General features: G+C 29.4%; 2 protein-coding genes across 4 annotated transcripts; one reads left to right on the top strand and one right to left on the bottom strand.

Annotated features, from left to right (window-relative positions):
• LOC132928274 (etoposide-induced protein 2.4) lies at positions 1 to 2,759 on the bottom strand. 2 transcript variants are annotated; one of them, XM_060992828.1, is made up of 7 exons: positions 2,483 to 2,759; positions 2,292 to 2,404; positions 1,352 to 1,494; positions 1,154 to 1,273; positions 875 to 1,098; positions 722 to 802; positions 1 to 467 (listed from the first exon to the last, which is right to left on the bottom strand). In XM_060992828.1, the coding sequence occupies exons 1-7, from the start codon at positions 2,491 to 2,493 to the stop codon at positions 350 to 352; spliced, it is 810 nt and encodes a 269-aa protein (XP_060848811.1). In that variant the 5' UTR covers positions 2,494 to 2,759; the 3' UTR covers positions 1 to 349. The 2 variants fall into 2 exon arrangements, with proteins under 2 accessions (XP_060848811.1, XP_060848810.1); XM_060992827.1 differs by having other exon boundaries at positions 1,352 to 1,598; positions 2,483 to 2,758.
• Positions 2,760 to 2,898: 139 nt separating this feature from the next.
• On the top strand, positions 2,899 to 13,005 carry LOC132928273 (splicing factor 3B subunit 1). Of its 2 annotated transcripts, XM_060992826.1 has the most exons (17): positions 2,900 to 3,380; positions 4,783 to 4,863; positions 4,963 to 5,104; positions 5,384 to 5,628; positions 5,770 to 6,004; positions 6,064 to 6,411; positions 6,480 to 7,093; positions 7,557 to 7,827; positions 7,899 to 8,131; positions 8,201 to 8,347; positions 8,409 to 8,534; positions 8,606 to 8,827; positions 8,909 to 9,091; positions 9,161 to 9,525; positions 9,628 to 9,900; positions 10,900 to 11,116; positions 11,616 to 13,005. In XM_060992826.1, exons 1-17 carry the CDS (start codon positions 3,192 to 3,194, stop codon positions 11,772 to 11,774), a joined length of 4,050 nt encoding a protein of 1,349 aa, XP_060848809.1. In that variant the 5' UTR covers positions 2,900 to 3,191; the 3' UTR covers positions 11,775 to 13,005. The 2 variants fall into 2 exon arrangements, 1 of the variants encoding a protein (XP_060848809.1); XR_009662011.1 differs by lacking the exons at positions 10,900 to 11,116; positions 11,616 to 13,005 and having other exon boundaries at positions 2,899 to 3,380; positions 9,161 to 9,254; positions 9,340 to 9,525; positions 9,628 to 9,769.
• The last annotated feature ends 7,825 nt before the right edge of the window (positions 13,006 to 20,830 follow it).

Here is a 20,830-nt window from a genome sequence, read left to right as displayed (position 1 = left end):
GCATATTTTATATAAATGTTTATTTTATTTTAATAGTCGTACATGTAAATAAAATATTATATATATTATAATGTTATTTAAGTCTGTTAGTTACAATTTTTATGCAATCCATTCAATTTGTTAAATTAATTAATTAATTAATTTTAATTATAAATTATTCTGTGACACAAATAAAAAGCACAGTTTATTCCTGAGAACATAAGAGTAAACATATAAACTATAAATATATTTCAATATATTTTTAGTAACACAGCCTCAAGTGTAAAAAAAGCATCAATTTCCAATCAAATTGTAAATTAAAAAGGTATTAAAAAATATATATAATATGTTAAAACATAACCATATTTATTCATTTATGCAGTTTTTGAGCTTTTGAAACAGTACTCATTGAAGATTTTATAGCTGGACCAATGGAGCGATTGAATATGGTACTAGTTATAGATAAAACCGGTGCAAATAATTTCAATCTAAAAGTAAAGAAATAGCATTAATAACATTTATTTTGATAATACAGTAAAATCCCGTTACAACAAACTCCAGGGGACCGAATTTTTTTTTGTTATAACGGAAATTTTGTTGTAACAAAAATTCGAATAAGCTCTTTATAAGCTCTGCTTTCCGGCAGGGGATTTCTATATATATGTATTGGTATTCGTTGTAACGGGAATTTACTGTAGTATATTTTATTTTATATTTTTATATTTATGAAAATAACTCTCACCTAAATACTTTAATCTTAGATGGACTGACTTCATTAGCACTGATGATAAACACGGGGAATAGAATTGAAAATAGACAACCACTGGAAACAAAACAAAATGTAAAATACTAAAATATAAAATTATTTAAGAAAATAGAAATAATGAACTATTACCTAATAATATATGATTCTGGCCATGATGTGACAACTGCTAGTGGTAGTCCAAATCCAAGAAAATATGGCCAACAGTTCTCAATAATAGATAACCTTGAATTTAGTTCCATACCCATATTACACCATTTATATTCAAATGAGTAAAGTGAATAAAGTAATGATAAATGCAAAATACTGAGAATATTGCTAAGAATTGTTGATGGCACCATACTCACTAAGTAACTCTAAAATACACATTATTCATACGATGATAACTTGAATACAAAAATATTGACTTACTTGAATGAGAAATAAGAATTGAACAACTATACTGAACGAAAAGTCTGCAATCACTTTACTTATACGTGTCAACTGTTGTGGATCACCTTTTTTTTGTTTATACGCTATATCTGCGATATCCTAAAAAATCCTATAGTATAGTTGAATATACAACCATGTATAAAATAATTTTAATGTTCATATATAAATATATATTACTTGAAACCATAGACTGTTTATTATTTTGCTTAATAAAAATATTGGTAAGACCCATACAGCTCCAAATGTCCATGATAATAATGATCGAGTCCATAACCAAATATTTTCATTAAAATGCCCAAATGCAATCGACATTATAGAACCTAAAGATGGTAGAATAACATATTCAAAAATAACTATACTTAGACAAAATATGCCACCATTTAATGTACAACATTGAATTATTCGTTGTAACATTTTTTGATCTCTGAAAAATAATAATAACCAATATATTTAAGATTAAATTATAATATATTATATTTATATATATTTTTTTAATCAAACGATACAAAATAATTATATTTTTCAAATATTATAAATTATTATTATTCATCCAATCTATAAAATATATTTATTTTTAAATGTTAATTTTAACATACCAAAGTAAAAACTATAGATGAATAATACATTTCATTTATACTAACTAATAATTTTTAATTTAGTATTTGGTTATATTTTTTTTTTAGTGTAATTTATATAACTTATTAAAGTCCATCAATAAGTATCATTATGGACTATATGGAACAATAAAATTATAGATCATAAATTATAATAAGTATACTATGCTCATAATATTATGAAATGCAAAAATTAAATAACTTTATGAATAAACATTTAACTTACTATATATTTGGTAACAATTTTTAATATTGACAAATTAAATAATAAATTCCCATCTAGTTTCAATATCAAATCATAATCATGTAACAAAATAATTTTGGTATTTCTTGAGACTAATCAATTAATCAAGTCATTTGCTAATAAGACATTTTTAAAAATAACCCAACCAATATTTAAGTAATTATATAGTATATAAAATTGAATCTATAAACAAATAGCAATGGAGCACTTCTGAAGTTTATACTTTATTGCCTCATAATTTATAATTTTTTTTACATACTTTGGTATGTTAACTGGTCTGCCAACTTTCTTTGGCCGCTTGTTTGGAACAAACAATACAGTGACACCTTTAAAACTATCCATAACACCTTTGCACACCGTTTTGGATAACACCTGCAAATGAATATTGTGCCATTGGCGTCAAAGTAGTATTGACATAAATATACATGTACACAGCAAATAATAACTTACAAATACATCATCCATCTTCAAAATAGATCTTTAGGTAATGGTCGAATTTTAAACAAGATATTATTTATAGAGAATAATAAATGGAGCGTCAAAAAAATTAAAAAATAGGCGTTGGAAGAATTTTTATTGACATTATTGTTTACAAATTATGAACGACCTTGTTATTGGCAGTAAAGTTTTCAGTACTTTATTATTTCAGTTCATTTTTCTCGACAATTTGTTTTCCGCTTTTCTAGTTTTAATTCTTATGCATTATTTGACAATTTTTTGTTATCATTACTAATCGTAGTCAGTTATCATTTATCACCACGAATCACAATACTGATAATAATTACGTACTTCAGTCCGGCACTGCCAACCCTGCGGGTGGTTGGCTATCCCATCAAATATCATCGATTGTTGTTTGGTCAATCGTGTTTTTTAATCGTTTTCACGCGTTTATTATTTAATAATATAATATATTTATTATAACAATATTATAATATAATATAACAATAACATAGTTCGGCTTTATCACCGTCAAGTTCGCCCTCACGCTTTTAACCGCTTAGACTTGCGAATCGTAACGTGTGTCCGCTGTTTGTTCGGTTTGTGGTCGTCTTACCGTTACCAAATTTATAGTATCGTGGAGGTACATACAGCAAATAATAATCATTAAGGAAAAAATACCGGGAACTGAGGATAAATCTGTTGTCGGCGGCCGTTCACCATGACCACGCACGCGGATATCGAAGCACAAATACGCGAGATACAGCAGCGCAAAAAAGATGAGAAACAGAAAGAAGACGAAAGCGATGTGGGTCTCGGGGCATCCGGATTTTTCGACCAAGACATCTATAACGGTGGTGGAAAGTTCGAGGGTTATGTCACGTCTATCGCCCCCAACGACGAGTACGATGTAAGTACGCGCACTATTCGACACACAGACCTTGGCATAGGGAAACTTCATGTAATTCCCACGTACAAGATCTGTCGGGGTATAAGGGTGTAACATTGTGCCTGACCACCGACATTCCAAGTGTTATGTAGCGTGACCGCGTTTTTCTAGCTAACTGAGATTATTGCTGTTAGCTCTTATTCTCAACACTTCAAAACATATTTTTGAATTGTCTATGCCTAGGTATTCACTGTGTAAATTACTCGTGGTCAAAGTCAAGTTTTAACAGATATTACACGTAATTGGTACATGTCAAGCTGAAAATAAACATCAAATGAGGTTTATAATTGATTAGACAATGTAATTGCAGTGTTATTAGGTTATACATTTCCATAAAAAATTATCTTAATAGTTACCTTGTTTATTATACAATAATCATAATTGGCCTAATTTGGTATGTTAAGTTATTGTTATGAGTTTTTTTATTAATTCATATAATTCTTCTTATCTCTTGTCATTCTTTCATTAAATTATACCAACTAAAGGAGAACCTTAACTGTAATATGTCCTCAATTGAATAGAATATACAATATATTCAAATCCTTTACAATAGTAGGTTCTTTAAGGTATGCAGATAATTATCAAATCAATTGTTAAAAGTATGTTTTTATTGAATGGTAAAAGTTAAGAATGTTTAGATTATCTATTTGCTAGTAGTAATTAGTGGCATTTTAATATTTAGGAATTTATTTTTGGCTGTAGTAAAGAATATTAACTACCAATGTTGTCTTTAAACTCTAATAAATTCAAAACTATTCAATTAGAAAATATGTTACCAAAATTTTATCTAAGGGGTTTGGAAACTTACTTGATTTGCTCAAACAAAATAGAATATCTATTAGGTTCTTCTACCATTGTTTTTGAATTTATATTCAATACTATTTTAAAATATGTATGTGTCATTTAAATATTTAGTTATTAATTTATTATATTAATTATTCAAATTCTTATTATTCTCTTTGGTAGTCTTGTTTACATTTATAGGCAACATAAAATGTCAAAATTTTATTTTTTAGACCCTATTTTCCAAGGACTCCATCTGAGACATAATTATTATATTCCAGTATCATGCCAATTAAAATTAAAATTTATAAAAACAATTATAATATATACACTAAAAAAAATATGAGCACAATAAGCTCAATAATAAGAGTACATCTCAAAAAAACTAGCTATAATTCAGAAGACATTTTTATTGAAGGGTACAATCAATATAACCCCATATTATATTTTTTGAAAATAAATATTAATTATGCAGATACCTCTAAAAGTGATGTTCTAAGTATTTTATAAATTATTGATAACTAATAAGTTACTTACATATTGATTTTACCTAACCTACCTATCATACTTAATATTTTAGGATGAAGATATTGATGATCAACATTACAGAAATAAAAAGCCTATAACAGCACCAGCAGCTGCTCTTAAAGAAATTGCACAGGTAAGCTAGTGAATTCAATATTCTTTAACATTTTATGATTTATATAATCACCTTTCATACATCTAATTTTAAATTTTAAATGTTTTATATTTATTTTAGGCTAGAGATGATGAAGATGACTATGATCCTTTTGCCGAAAGAAAACGTCTTCAAAAAGCAACAACAGACAAAGATGATGATACTCGTCAAGTTCGTAGGCCTATGGTTATATCGCCAGAACGTATTGACCCGTTTGCTGAAGGTAATATTAATTTTTTATCTCGTTTTTGTTTTTTTTTTAAACTAAATTAATTTGATATTCTCATTTAATTCAAATTTTAGTATTATACTTATGTTGGAATAAGATAATTTTAAACAAATTGTTCATATAAAAAATGTCATTTCCTCTTAATTGTTTACAATTATCCTATTATTATTATTATTGTATGCTTCATTTCAATTTTTCATATATTATTTTTATTAGTTATAGTATGTAGTATTGTATACATTTTGTTTAATTTGCTGTATTGTCTTTTCTTAGGTGGGAAAACTCCAGATGTTGGATCCAGGACATACTCACAAATTATGCAAGAACAAAAATTAAAGGGTGAAGAGAGTGAAGTACGAAAAACAATTATAGAGAAAGCTAAAGACGGTAATCTTAAAACTAATGGAGATGCCAAAGGTACAGTCAGGAAAAGAGGACGATGGGATCAAGTTGTGCAAAATGGTGATTCTTCTGGAGTGCCCGCAAAAAAGAAAACAAATTCTACTCCTTGGGAAGAAGTAAGTACCTACTATTTTTATCATTATTTATGTCAAATTTGTATAATTTTATTTATTTTGTAAATAAACGGGTAAACACTCTTTTAGTAAATATAACTATACAGGATTTTACAAATTAAATATTAATTTATTTAATTTTAGACACCTAAAGGAGGCTTATCACGTTGGGATGAAACTCCTGGACCTACTAAAATGGGAGCAGAAACACCTGGCGCTACACCTGGTCAAAGTACTAGAATGTGGGATGCAACTCCGGGGCATACTACTCCAGCTGCAGGAGCTGCAACCCCTGGCCGTGATACTCCAGGACATATAGGAGCTACACAAACGTCGGTGCGGAGAAATCGTTGGGATGAGACTCCTAAAACAGAAAGAGGTATTTTGTAATTGTTGTGGTTAATCAGAAGAAACATTTTTTAAAACTTAATTGTTTAGCTACACCTGGCCATAATAGTGGATGGGCTGAAACTCCCCGCACAGATCGTGGAGGCATTGATTTAATTCAAGATACTCCAACACCATCAGCAAGTAAAAGACGTTCACGTTGGGATGAAACACCATCTCAAATGACTCCATCAGCTACACCTGGTAGTCTTACACCTGGAGCAGCTACTCCTAAAGTGGGAGTTACACCATCTGGAGCTTCTATGACACCTACTCCTGGTGGTATGACACCTGGTGCTACTCCTATGACACCAATGGTACCCCGTACTCCTGTACTTTCAAATAGTGCCGCTACACCAATTGGACATACTGCCATGGGTATGGCAACACCAACTCCAGGTATACACAAAAGCTATAATTATAAAATATTAATACCTTATACTATATTTAATTAATTATTTGTTTAGGTCATTTGTTGTCTATGACCCCTGAACAATTGCAGGCTTATAGGTGGGAACGTGAAATTGATGAGCGTAATCGTCCATTGACTGATGATGAGTTAGATGCAATGTTTCCACCGGGTTATAAAGTGCTTCAACCACCTGCTGGGTATATACCAATTCGAACTCCAGCTCGTAAACTAACTGCTACACCGACACCAATAGCTGGAACACCAACAGGGTTTTTCATGCAAGAATCTGTTGACCGTCCGACTAAATCACAAATAGTTGACAATCAACCACCTGGTAATCTTCCTATGTTAAAACCAGAAGATGCCCAGTATTTTGATAAATTGTTGATGGATGTGGATGAAGAAAGTTTAACATTGGAAGAACAAAAAGAAAGAAAAATTATGAAATTACTTTTAAAAATTAAAAATGGTACACCACCAATGAGAAAAGCTGCTTTGAGACAAGTTACAGATAAGGCTAGAGAGTTGGGTGCTGGTCCATTATTTAATCAAATTTTGCCTTTACTTATGTCACCTACACTTGAAGATCAAGAACGGCATTTATTAGTTAAAGTTATTGACAGAATTTTGTATAAACTTGATGACTTAGTCCGACCATATGTCCATAAAGTAAGTGAGATTTAATTAATATTATACTATTTTTTAGGGTGTGCTATTCATGTATTGTTTAAAAATAGGTACATCTAAATGTTTAAAACATATCTTAATGTCAATATTTAAAATTTGAATCTTAGGTAATTAATTTTATTTTTAAATTTTTGGTTTCGTGTAGTAGTCAAAATTAAATTCATCTATTTTTGTCAGTTTGTTAAAAACATATATTCTTCTCAAATTATTTCTATTATTTGTCACTACCTTTAATTTAAGATCAGGTTATCACCATTCTGCCTAGTAATAGAATATTCTAATAATTAAAATTAAGCAAACAAAAAATAACCAACATTTTTGTTTATACTCAAAAACTTGTTAAAATTAAGTATTTATAAAACTACTCATTTAATTTATTATATATGTCAATTAATAGAAAAGAAATACTGAACAAATTATTAAAGTATTAATTTTTTTTCTCCAGATATTGGTCGTTATTGAACCACTTTTAATTGATGAAGATTACTATGCTCGTGTTGAAGGACGTGAAATAATTTCAAATTTAGCTAAAGCAGCTGGTTTAGCTACTATGATATCTACTATGAGACCTGATATTGATAATATTGATGAATATGTGCGTAATACTACAGCTCGTGCATTTGCTGTAGTTGCTTCAGCATTAGGTATTCCATCACTTTTACCTTTTCTAAAAGCTGTATGTAAAAGCAAGAAATCATGGCAAGCTCGCCATACAGGTAATAATTTACATATTGCTATATTAATAACATTTTTATCTAACACCTTGATTTATCTTATCTAAACCTAGGTATAAAAATTGTACAACAAATTGCAATCTTAATGGGATGTGCTATTCTACCTCATTTACGCTCTTTGGTGGAAATTATTGAACACGGTTTGGTAGATGAACAACAAAAAGTGCGAACTATCACAGCTTTAGCTATAGCTGCGTTAGCTGAAGCTGCAACACCTTATGGTATTGAAAGTTTTGATTCCGTTCTTAAACCTTTATGGAAGGGTATAAGAACTCATAGAGGAAAAGTAAGCTTTATAAATATCATAATAATAATATTTTAAAAACATTATTAACAGTTTTTATTTTTGTCCTAGGGTTTAGCTGCATTTTTAAAAGCTATTGGATATTTAATACCTTTGATGGACGCTGAGTATGCTAATTACTATACCAGAGAAGTGATGTTGATCTTGATTCGGGAGTTTCAGTCGCCTGATGAAGAAATGAAAAAGATTGTATTGAAGGTATTTGATAAATGTTTCTTTTATGTTTTTCTTATTCTTAACTAGTAATTTATATTATTAGGTTGTCAAACAATGTTGTGGAACAGATGGTGTGGAACCACAATATATTCGTGAAGACATTTTACCTCATTTCTTTAGACACTTCTGGAACCACAGAATGGCTCTTGATAGACGAAATTATAGACAAGTATATATTATATTATATAATAATTATGAATGTTAAATATTAAATGAGTTTTTTTTATTATTATTATTTAGTTGGTTGATACTACTATGGAAATAGCAAATAAAGTTGGAGCATCAGAAATTATTAATCGCATAGTTGACGATTTAAAAGATGAAAATGAACAATATCGTAAAATGGTTATGGAAACCATTGAAAAAACAATTGGTAATTTAGGTGCAGCCGACATTGACTCTAGACTTGAAGAACAGCTTATTGATGGTATTCTTTATGCTTTCCAAGAACAAACAAATGAAGTATGCACTAAAATTTCTCAAGTTCTACTTAGTGCAAAATTATTGTACATATTTGATAACTCTAATTTTTGTTTTATTTAGGATGTTGTTATGTTGAATGGTTTTGGTATGATTGTTAACCAACTTGGTCGACGTGTTAAACCTTATTTACCTCAAATATGTGGTACAATTTTATGGAGATTAAATAACAAATCGGCTAAAATCAGACAACAAGCTGCAGATTTAATTGCTCGGATAGCTTGTATTATGAAAATCTGCCAAGAAGTAAATACCTAATTGCTTTATTAATTATTTTTAACCTGGACTTGATATAATTATAATTGTATGTTTTAGGAAAAGTTGATGGGACATTTGGGTTTAGTGTTGTATGAATACTTGGGTGAAGAATATCCAGAAGTGTTGGGAAGCATTTTAGGAGCATTAAAAGGTATTGTAAACGTGATCGGCATGACAAGAATGACTCCGCCTATCAAAGACTTGTTACCTCGGCTAACGCCAATTTTGAAAAACAGACACGAGAAAGTCCAAGAGAATTGTATCGATCTTGTTGGTCGTATTGCTGATCGAGGACCAGAGTATGTACCTGCCAGAGAATGGATGCGAATATGTTTCGAACTACTTGAACTATTAAAAGCACATAAAAAAGCTATCCGCAGAGCAACAGTAAATACTTTTGGTTATATAGCTAAAGCCATTGGGTAAGCATTTAAAATTGATTATTAAATCATTTACTTGATTTTTATGAATGGGAATATAAATTAAATTATTGTTTTAAAAAACTAACTATTATTTGCCTACAGACCTCATGATGTATTAGCTACACTTTTAAATAATTTAAAAGTACAAGAACGACAGAATCGTGTTTGTACAACAGTTGCCATTGCTATAGTGGCTGAAACGTGTTCTCCATTTACTGTATTACCTGCATTAATGAATGAATATCGTGTACCCGAATTGAATGTTCAAAACGGAGTTCTTAAATCACTATCATTTTTGTTTCAATACATTGGTGAAATGGGCAAAGATTATATTTATGCTGTCACTCCTCTTTTAGAAGATGCCCTTATGGACAGGTAATAAAAGTTAAATATTCATTTTAGAAAAATGTTTTAATTTAATCCAAATTGAAACTAGATATTTTTGATCAGTGTTATCATTTTACAATACAGTAGACATATTTTAATAATATTGGTTAATGGTTATGATATATTAGGCTTAATGACCTAAAATTAAAAGTTCCAACAAATTCATGTTATTTAGATGCTTATTTGTATCGGTTGTTATGACATTCTTAATAATCATACAAAGAATACTGCTTAATTAAAAAAAAAAGCATGTTACTTACAAACAAAATAACAGATTTTTTTTAATATATAATGAATTAATAAACAAACCTGACTTTATTTTTTAATAAAATGTCTATATAGGTATAAAGATTTGTAATTTAAATATAATAATACTTTTTTTAAATTATTTTGGTTTTGAGTCATAACTTATGAATATAGACTATTATGACTTATTTTTCCTGGTCCCTTGAACATCTTTTTAAACAATTTCTATTGTATTATCTATGCATGAACAGTAAAATAATAATAATATTTTTTCTTTTTATGTTAGTTTATACAAGTGCTACCACGGCCTGATTAACTTATATAATATATCTATATAATTTTTTTTTGAAGACTAGTATTTAAAACTGTTATATTATGAAGATTCTGAATAAATTATTTTATTTAAATTAGTAGTTACATAAAAAAAACTTGTGTTGACATACAATAATCAAGAATAGTTATTTGTTCATCATATAAATATATTATGTTCAATTTTATAAATAACTATATAATTTATTCAGTGAGAAAATATACCATTCTGTACTTTTCCATACGTCACTGTGCTATTAAGATCTGTTGTATAATGGCAGAGTGTTGTGTGGGATATACTGAAGATCCTATTTTCACCAGACCATGACAGGTTTTCTCACTGGGCAGAGTATATGCAATATAAATAATCTTCATCCATCGTCCATTTATTATGTATCTTTTTAAAATTAATTTTTATGTGACATTTTTTAGAGATTTAGTACACAGACAAACAGCATGCGCAGCTATTAAACATATGGCACTTGGAGTTTTTGGTTTCGGTTGTGAAGATGCCTTAATCCATTTGTTGAACTATGTGTGGCCTAACATTTTTGAAACATCCCCTCACTTGGTACAAGCTTTTATGGAAGCTGTTGAAGGTTTAAGGGTTGCTCTTGGTCCCATAAAAATTTTACAGTATACACTTCAAGTAAGTAGCTACATTGAAATATATTTTAAATTTGCAATATATTATTGTATCTCAGAGGTGGTTAACATGTATCTTGCAATACTTTTAAATCAATCGATCTTTAAATATTAGGTAATTATAATAAAATATGTGGTGTAGAATATCTTATCTGTATAATCTGTGAGACTAAGATAGACAAGACATAAAATTATCCTTTCTCAAAAAAACCTCTCTACTTAAAATAAAAATATGATACTCAAAAGATGTTGTAGAATATACTTCATAGAAATCGATTGGATATTTCATTGCCAAATAATAACCCAAACTACTTTGTTTTAAAATGTGTTACAACCTTTCTTTTGAAACAAAAAAAATGTTTCAAATAATTCCTATATTTATTAAAACATTAACTAAGGCGGACTTGGGTATGTGATTCAGTACCTCTATAATTAGCTATGACATTAACCTTATTAAGAATACAACCGTTAGTTGCTGGTTACTCACTATTTTATTCTTTCAGGGACTCTTTCATCCTGCTCGCAAGGTACGTGATGTTTACTGGAAAATTTATAATTCACTTTACATTAGTGCCCAAGATGCTTTAGTCGCAGGATATCCACACATAGAAAATGATGTTAAGAATCAATATGTACGATATGAACTTATGTATACGTTATAAATGTGTTGCATTAATATTTCTTAAATAATTATTATTATATTTTTTTTTGTAAATATTCCATTTTAATGTGTTATAACCCCATCATCCCTTTATATATTTTACAATGTACAAACGAAAGGAATATTAATATTTCAGTTAAATATATCTTATATATTCACCTTACATCATATTATATATATTTATATATATAAATTTATTTTGAGGGTAGAATAGTTTAGGGTTCTATATTATGACAACAATATTGTCCACAATAAGTGTTTTTTTTATGAACGCCCATTATTCATATTGTGTTAAATAGGTACATTAATATAACCTCATAGGACAGCACTGATATTATTTATTTATTACAAAAGGGTTATAAATGATAATATGAACGTTACATATTTATTAATAATGTATAGTTTGTATTTAATATTATATTATATTGATATGAAACTTTTATTTTTGCATAGTTATATTGAGGTAGGTAATATTTTTATTTTTAACGTTTCATCGATAAAAAACATTCTTGTAAAATGAATTATTGATATTCATTCTAAACATATAGCTTTGATCTATTAAGTATTCTAATTTTAAAATATGGTACCTTTGAGTTATTTTTTCTACTGACATATTTAAATCGTTAACCTAATAATGTCCTTATTGTAGGTATAGAATCTATATTTCTTTGTTTCGTGGTTACTCAATTTTACTAATACTCTGTCTCAAAAGAGAATAATCACTTTTCGCGCATACCGACTGATCGCTCCGGCAGCACCGCAGCCAAATTGGGCAAAGATAATAATTTTGACCAAAAAAATAATAGTCCGTTTGGGTGAGTAAAATTGTTTTTACCTATACAAGGTAAAAATTAATCATTATTATTGAAAACAAGATAACGATTCAGACATACTTTTATTTAATTAATTGTTGAGCGTATATTATAAGTATTTTCATACTTATTCGCCCAAACGGTCTAAGCCCCCACAAATTTCTCCCTCCTCGCTAACCGACGTTTTCCGAAGACTAAACGTACAAACATTTGTTACAACTACCTAATATTCCTAATTAGTAACATTATTTAATTTTGTGACTGGCCAATAGTACGAGTCTTTGGATGAGAGATGCGTGGAAATGGACATTCTCTTTTGAGACAGGGTATAATTATTTATTACATTTATTTTAAATGCAACATAATTAATTATTAAAATTATTTTTGAAAATAAAACATTTTGTTTGTCGTTATCGCTAACCATTGTCTACATCCTTTTAAATATTTATATGAGTTAAAATGTAAATATTACATAATGTAAACAATAAACAAATAATTGCATAATGTAGGTACAAAGAATGTTAATAATTAATAATTTTACCTTTGATAGTGAGGAATGATATTGACTGTCGCAGACTCAATTATTGTATCAACATTGCTTAATATTGTCTGTTAAACTATTTAACATCATTACAGTTGATTAGAAGAAAAAAATAATTTGGGATCACCAAATATATTTTTTATTAATGCTGATTTTCGGTACATAATAGATATTTTATTTATTTTTTACCATGCGTATTAAGAAAACGTTGGCATTTATCGCTGTTTACAAAAATTGTCACAATAACTCAACTACAAAAATAAATGCTAATAAAACTATCGTGACTAAAAATGTTTAATTTCGATAAATGTACAACTTATTAGAAACTTAATGATACATTTTTAAGTATTCACTCGTTAATTGTTTATCGGCATTTATAAAAAAAAAAAATTGAAAAATTTAATTGTCTATAAATAAATCGTAAAGAATCAAATTATTTTGAAGTATACCACTATTTATATTTTCTTCCCCCGATTATTGAGAAAAGTACCGAATAATTTTTAAATCTAATTTGCTACCTGCAGAAACCACCTCCAAAGTTAAAAATCAAAATTGTTTACTGCCCTAAAAAGCGACGACAGAGAAAAAATACACACATCAATACATCATTATTGTAGCATCAATACATTCATCACTCCACCCAAAATCTAAAAATGACGTTATAATGAACCTATTAACAAAAAAATTAATATATATAAAATAACATAAATATCTAATTTGTTTTAAAATATATATTGGTATACCTCTTGTTAAATTATATTTTGAAAATGTCATTATTTTTAGAAATATTTAATTTTCAAACGTATCTAATAATTGAGAAAGTTTTGGTTAATGATTGATACCAGCCAGTGGCATGAACTAAATTTTACTAGAAAGTCGGTAATATCCAACAAATGGGTACCTACCCACATAAACAATTATTCAGAGCTGTTGGAAACTCCCCTCCCACACATCCCCTTCAAACTATTTAAAAAATACATAATTTATTAACAATACAATTATATAATCGGGAAGTCCCTCTGTGGTAGGTACCTACAGAAGGTTTAGAATCTACTTTTTCACGAGTCATTATAATACGTAGGTACATGTTAAATTTGAATTCTATGATAAATGAATACATAAACATTGCGACATTGCATACGAAAATTCTATTCGGAGTGGTAATAGTATATATCTAAAGCCTGTATTTACTGTATTTAAATACAAATCAACTACTTATATTGTATCATACCCAATTTAAATTATTTATTATTATTTATTATGTTGTACTACCTGGTCGAGTGTCGAACAATTTATTATAAGTACAACTAGTACAAGCAAGGAACAACAATCGTAAGGGGAAAAATCATTCTTTTCTAAATATTAATACAGTTTCATCAATATTTTTATTCAATATTAAATATTAATGTATATTAGAAAAACTATGCAAACCTAATGTATTTTCAAATTTTCAATATTTATCAATATGTAATATTATAATATAGTAGGGGTCCAAACATCTATTATTCGGTTAAAAATTAATTACAATTTGATTTTAGTTGGTTTGTTCTTTATTTTGTTGACATAAACTGTACTACTATACTGTCCTGCTAAGTAAAAGTGCCGTCATTTGAAATAAATAAATAAAAACGAGTTAGATACGGCATTTGATAGGTTTCCAGTCTTACACAATAATTGTAGAAAAATACCCCAAAAAATACGTCGAATAGTATACTAGCTTTTGTAGATGCAACAAATACTATAATAGTTAATACAGTTACAATCCAATATACTCATGCATATTATGTATTCATTATTTCAAAAACTATTACGTAGTCACGTCGGTACTTATAATAGACTATTCTAGGTACAGGTATTTTTTTTTTACATAATTGGTTACAAAGAATATAACTTATGAAAACGTAGAGTTAATTAAACATTTTTTAAGTTTTTACTTTTTTACCGTCAACACACTACGGCAGGTATGTTGATTTCGTATATAATGAATCAGAATATTATTTCGATTATTTCTATATTATATTGTATAATCTTATTTCGAATTTGAAGTATTTAAATTTCAGACAAACAGAGTACCTATAATAGACCAACATTTTGTGGTTATAGTTAATAATTTTTTTTTATTTCTTATCAAATCGCGAAAAATAAAAATAATATTTTTGTATTTTACTTAAATCCAGCTAATTCCTGTCCGGGAACAAATAAATGGCTTATTGTCTTGTAATTAAAATGGCTTATTATTATAATTCTCCGTCAAAAATAGCCAGAACTCGAGCTACCGATGACCTCTCTAAATTTCTTAAAGGTCTATTATAGTTACGCCTTAGCTATTGTGCTATAAGTACCTATATATTATTATATGTATGTGTGCCCGCGTCAACGAAAGCCAGCCAATATTTAATACGGTCATATGTGTGTTTATGACTTCGATGGCCGATCATATTATTATTATATAGGTCGTTTGGTGAACGAATATTATATTAATTGACGCAATGGACCCTTTGCGTGGCCAGAACGAGATTAATTATAATTAATTACCGACCAATTTATTGTCAGCAGCGGCGAGTCTATACATAAATTATCACGTTCGATTAAACCGACTCAAACCAGACGCATAATAAACTATAAAAACTGCAAGCGCGTATTATATTACCTATTCCAACGAGCGTAAATGTTTTCCGCCAATCTGACTCTAGACCATTATTATCACAATAATCACCGTTTTTTTTTTTGATTTAGACAAAAAAAAAATTATTTTTATTTTTTTGAGAAACCCGATGGTACTTAAATCCATCAGCATTTATAACGATTACGGTGGTAGACGTGTCTCACCTCAATTTACCTCGTTTAGTCGTTTAGTTTCAAATGTTTCAATATCATATATTATCGAGACCAATACCTATAATTTAGCGTTAAAAATTATTTTAACATTTAATTAAACGAACAGTCGGTAAGTATACCTATAATAAACAATATAATATTATTGATATACATAATAGTATAAAATAGAAATATCAATTATTACAAACATCGCTGTCTTAGAGTCAAAATATAATAAATATTATGCATAGGTAATATTATTAATTCGTTAAAAGATTACCATACGAAAATGAGACTTTATTTTTCGTGTTTCGTAGTACTTTTCATCTCCCTTCTGAGAAATGAAAAATATAAGATTTGTGTACAGCTGGTAACTTAAACTATTAAACACGGATAAACGCGTTTTTATGGAATATGTCTGAAATCGAACACGTTACACAGATAATTGATTCACATTTAGATCCGCGTCGTATATCATATTATTTATGCGTGTTTTCATCGGCGCGATTACATATGACAATCGTCCGCGGTACAGCGTGTGAATCGCGCTGAACTGTAATAATATGGAGTGCGAGTAGGACCGAAAACTGTTTGCCACTTTGGGTGTTGAGATTTTTCATTAAATTTTTATGAGATTAGTTAAAAAAAAAAAAAAACTGGAAGATTTTCTGTAAGTTTTTTACCTTATGTTGTGGTAGTATTTCGATTGCGATTTTTAAATTAGCTGTTGAGAAAATCATCAAAATGTTTGATTTTCCAAAAACACTACCTATCAAAGGAAATGTATTTTATATAGAATATAGTCTATAAAGTATAATAGCTGATATAAATACATAACGAATATTAGATATAGCATGATATTAAATATATTATCTAGACGTCGTATGAAATATTAAAGTCTGTAATAGTTTCTTACTGATCTAAACAATATTTCAAGATTAACACGATATAAAATATGTATGTATGCGAATAAAGCATATTATAATCCCGGACGTGGCGTTGTTACCCGGATTTGCAGTATAGGTACTTGAACAGTAGCCAGCGTAGACGTGCGCAGACCTGAATTTCGGGGGGTGCCTACAATTTCTTCGGGACCTTTTCTTAATTTGGGCCCTCTAAACAAGACGTGCACATATTTCAGTAAATTATAATGCACGAATAATTAATATTACTTACATTATATCACATATTAATCAGTGGTATTACTAGTAGATATATAGTAGTATTTCATTAGATGATAGTTGGATCTAAAATCTATTTTCAAGATAATATTATTGCAATATTTATTTATTAATTATACTTTTGTAGTCAATAATATCTAGCTGTTATAATCATTAATAAGTTTTATTACACAAATTTAAAATATTTTACGTTGTATTTTTTTTTTATCGCGATAAATAATTTTTTTTTACGACATATTTTAGAAAAAGTACAATTTTTATTCTATTAACATTATAGTTAAAATACGGACCCATATAATATTATATGCTATAACACTTAAATTGTAGGGCCCCAATCGCATGTCGCCATGTCGGGGGTGCCCAGGCACACCCGGAACCCCCCCGTGCGCACGCCTATATTCAGTCGAAGGCTGTCTGACTATTCTCACTATCCGCCGGAATCGCATTGGTCTCGACGAACTCGTTCGTCACTTATTATCAAAACTACACGATCGTTCTACAGTAGTCGCGTCTAACGTTACAATAGCACCCAGTGGGCGATGACGATTAAATCGTTCTTAAATATGCTGCAGACGAGTCGCAGTATAGCGCGACTATATTATTTCGAGTAAGTATAATTCATGTCGTGAGACATATTATTGTAAATCTCATAACGTTAGGCGTATACGCACTAATATAATTAAAAATAGGTTTACTGCAGTTCCATCGGAAAACGTGTGGTCGCGTCACTGAGACGAGGATGATATACCTGCAAGGTACGAACTCGTATACGCGCAGTGGCGTATTTAGGGGGGGCCAAGGGGGGCAATTGCCCCGGGCAGCACTTTTTTGGGGGCAGCAAATTTAACTGGGAACTTTTTTAAAATTAACAAATTTTACAATTGGCTTTAATTTTTTTGTTATCATGGGTACTACTAAGAAAACCTACGATATTCAACATTCTAGGACACTCGATAGATTTTTATACTACATGATACTATTGATACTATTAGCATATCACATGTATTGTAAGTTTTTTTAGGGTAAGAAAAATTGCTACTATAAAAAAAACTGTGAGAGAAAAAGGGCATTAAAAAAATGTGTACCCGGGGCAGCAAAATTCTAAATACGCCACTGTATACGCGTTAGTAATGTCTATCACGAACTATTATAATATTTATAATGTCCGAACGGTATAATGACCATATCAACATATATTATACCTCCACATCTGTGCATGTGATTTGGTAGTTTGGTACACGCAACGCGCGCGTATCGTGCACTCGATTCGATTTTTCGTTGCGTTTGCTGCACTATTCGCAACCAGCTATTATGATGTTACGGATTAACGATATACCCATAATAATAATAATGTATAGGTAGCAGATTGGACGCCTTTCTCGTAATCAAGTACCCTGTGCATTTGGAATTCGAAAACTTAAACATACACTGTATCCATAATATTATATAATAATAACATCTAGGTATAGGTATATAATAATATAATATTATAGAATAAAATTCACGGGTGAAAACATATTATCTTATAGCAATCTGCCTCCGATAATTATAATATTGTCATCTGCGCAGTGCAATCAAATATAATACGCGTCCTATTTCTTATCATATTTGATTTCGGATTTAAAAATATTTCGAATCGAAAGAGCAACACGATAATACGCGCGTGCGACCGAATTAATATAACATATCAACGCGCTCTATAATCAATGCGACTTGTTTTATAAATTGTAAATTTAAGTTGTTATCGGTTGCTTCCGGTACTCGTATGCCTTCGGTGTTGTTATTAAAACATATAAAGTAGATGGGCATACAGTTTTTAAACGTGGTGGTGCGTGTATGGTGGTGTATAAGAGAAACGTGTATCTGATATTATGTTATGATCGTAACGTAGACTATTTTTATCCCTCGCATAATTTTAAATATTTCATCTCAATATTTTTTTTCGTATTTATATTATATTATTATTCGTACCACGAATCTCTTAAATCCGTTCTCTCTTGTCTATATATTATACAGTACAGGTAAGTATATAGTACTCTCACTATACACCGACTCGTATCATGTGTTGTTCTAATTCATATTTTCTTACATCGTAAATTAGAGATCAGTAAAATAAAAAAACCATATTAAAAATAACACGAAAATCATTTTGGGAAATAATTCTTCAAAATACGACCGGCTATTTCACTATATCTGTACATCTAGAGTATACAGCTGTATACCTACAATTGATTGTATATAGTATGGTGCGTATATTGCATAAAAAATAATCCGTACACTGCAGGCAACGTATATACTTACGTACGATACGCGTCTAATCGTTCCATTCCGACTCAAATGATAGCCCATACGATTTGACAATAATTATAATTTATAATCGTATTTAATATGTATATTTTAATATACCCACACCGATAAGATAACACAAAATACAACACGTTTGGAAGTCATAATATTTAACCCCATTCCAATGACTTCGTATCGGGTCAACCACCCGATTTCATAAAATTAACGTTCTAACCATATAGGAGGTATACGTAATACCTATACATACTGTGCATAATAGGATCTAAAAACAAAATTAATCGGATAGCCGATTGGGTCGTCATATTTTTGTAATATTAATACGGTACATAATATGCGTTCCGTCGTGTCTGATCACATATCATCATCATAAATTACTATGTGCCACGGGTAAAACACATGTAATATATTATAATGTATGACCCTGTACGCACACGGGCGGCTTAATCCGAACTAATCGAATAATTTGCACCACTGAAGAAATGTATACATAATGTATACGCACATATACATAGGTAGGCACCTACATAATAACGTACGATATATAACGACAATAATCGTGAAATTACTTTATACGCTCGTCGATGACACGTAGTCCGACCGGAGGAATTGTAATTTTTTTACCTACATAATATTATATAATAATAGCTGGTATACTATACCTAATAATTGTATTTATTTCTTCGTGACCGAACTAGCAAACCGCATTACATTACAATACACACACACACACATATATATAGGTAGGTATATGAGTACAACATTTTCGTTTTATAGATTTTCAAGATGAGCCAGTGCAAGAGATATACCTACCGATATACGCGTTCAGTCCGAATGAACCGCGATTGGTAAATTAACAAGATGAGTGTATAATTATTATGGTATAAAGCATATAAGTACACGTGCGTATGTGGTTTTTCAATAACTGACGGTGTCGTCGGTGAATCGATATACGCGTGACGTAATAATAACACATATATACATATAATATATGTACTATAAATTAGCTCTGTGGACTGGAGAACTTATAAATATCAAAAATAATAGCTATATGTAATATATGAGACGTATAAGCAATAAGTAAAGCAATATGAATTATTTTTCAATAAATAGTATAGTATATAATATACGTGCTAATAATAATAAAAGGTATGTTTATGATGATATAGTTGAACCCGAAAAAGTCAAATTTAATTAAAAATAAAATAATAATCACGTGGTAAGTATATACAACATGTATATATAACACGGTTTTTACGATTTGTTAACTCGAAATTTGGCGGTCATTCAATTTTTTCATTTATTTTATTCATCAATTAACTTTTCCTTTTTGGCTGTTTTCCTTTGCTTTAAGTGTAGTTCTTTGTTTCAGATGCATTCCATATCGGGTCTCTTTTTCAGT

The sequence above is a fragment of the Rhopalosiphum padi genome, chromosome 4 (assembly GCF_020882245.1).
Source record: "Rhopalosiphum padi isolate XX-2018 chromosome 4, ASM2088224v1, whole genome shotgun sequence".
NCBI classification, from domain to species: Eukaryota; Metazoa; Arthropoda; class Insecta; order Hemiptera; family Aphididae; genus Rhopalosiphum; species Rhopalosiphum padi.
This window is presented reverse-complemented; position numbering and strand designations above follow the sequence as displayed.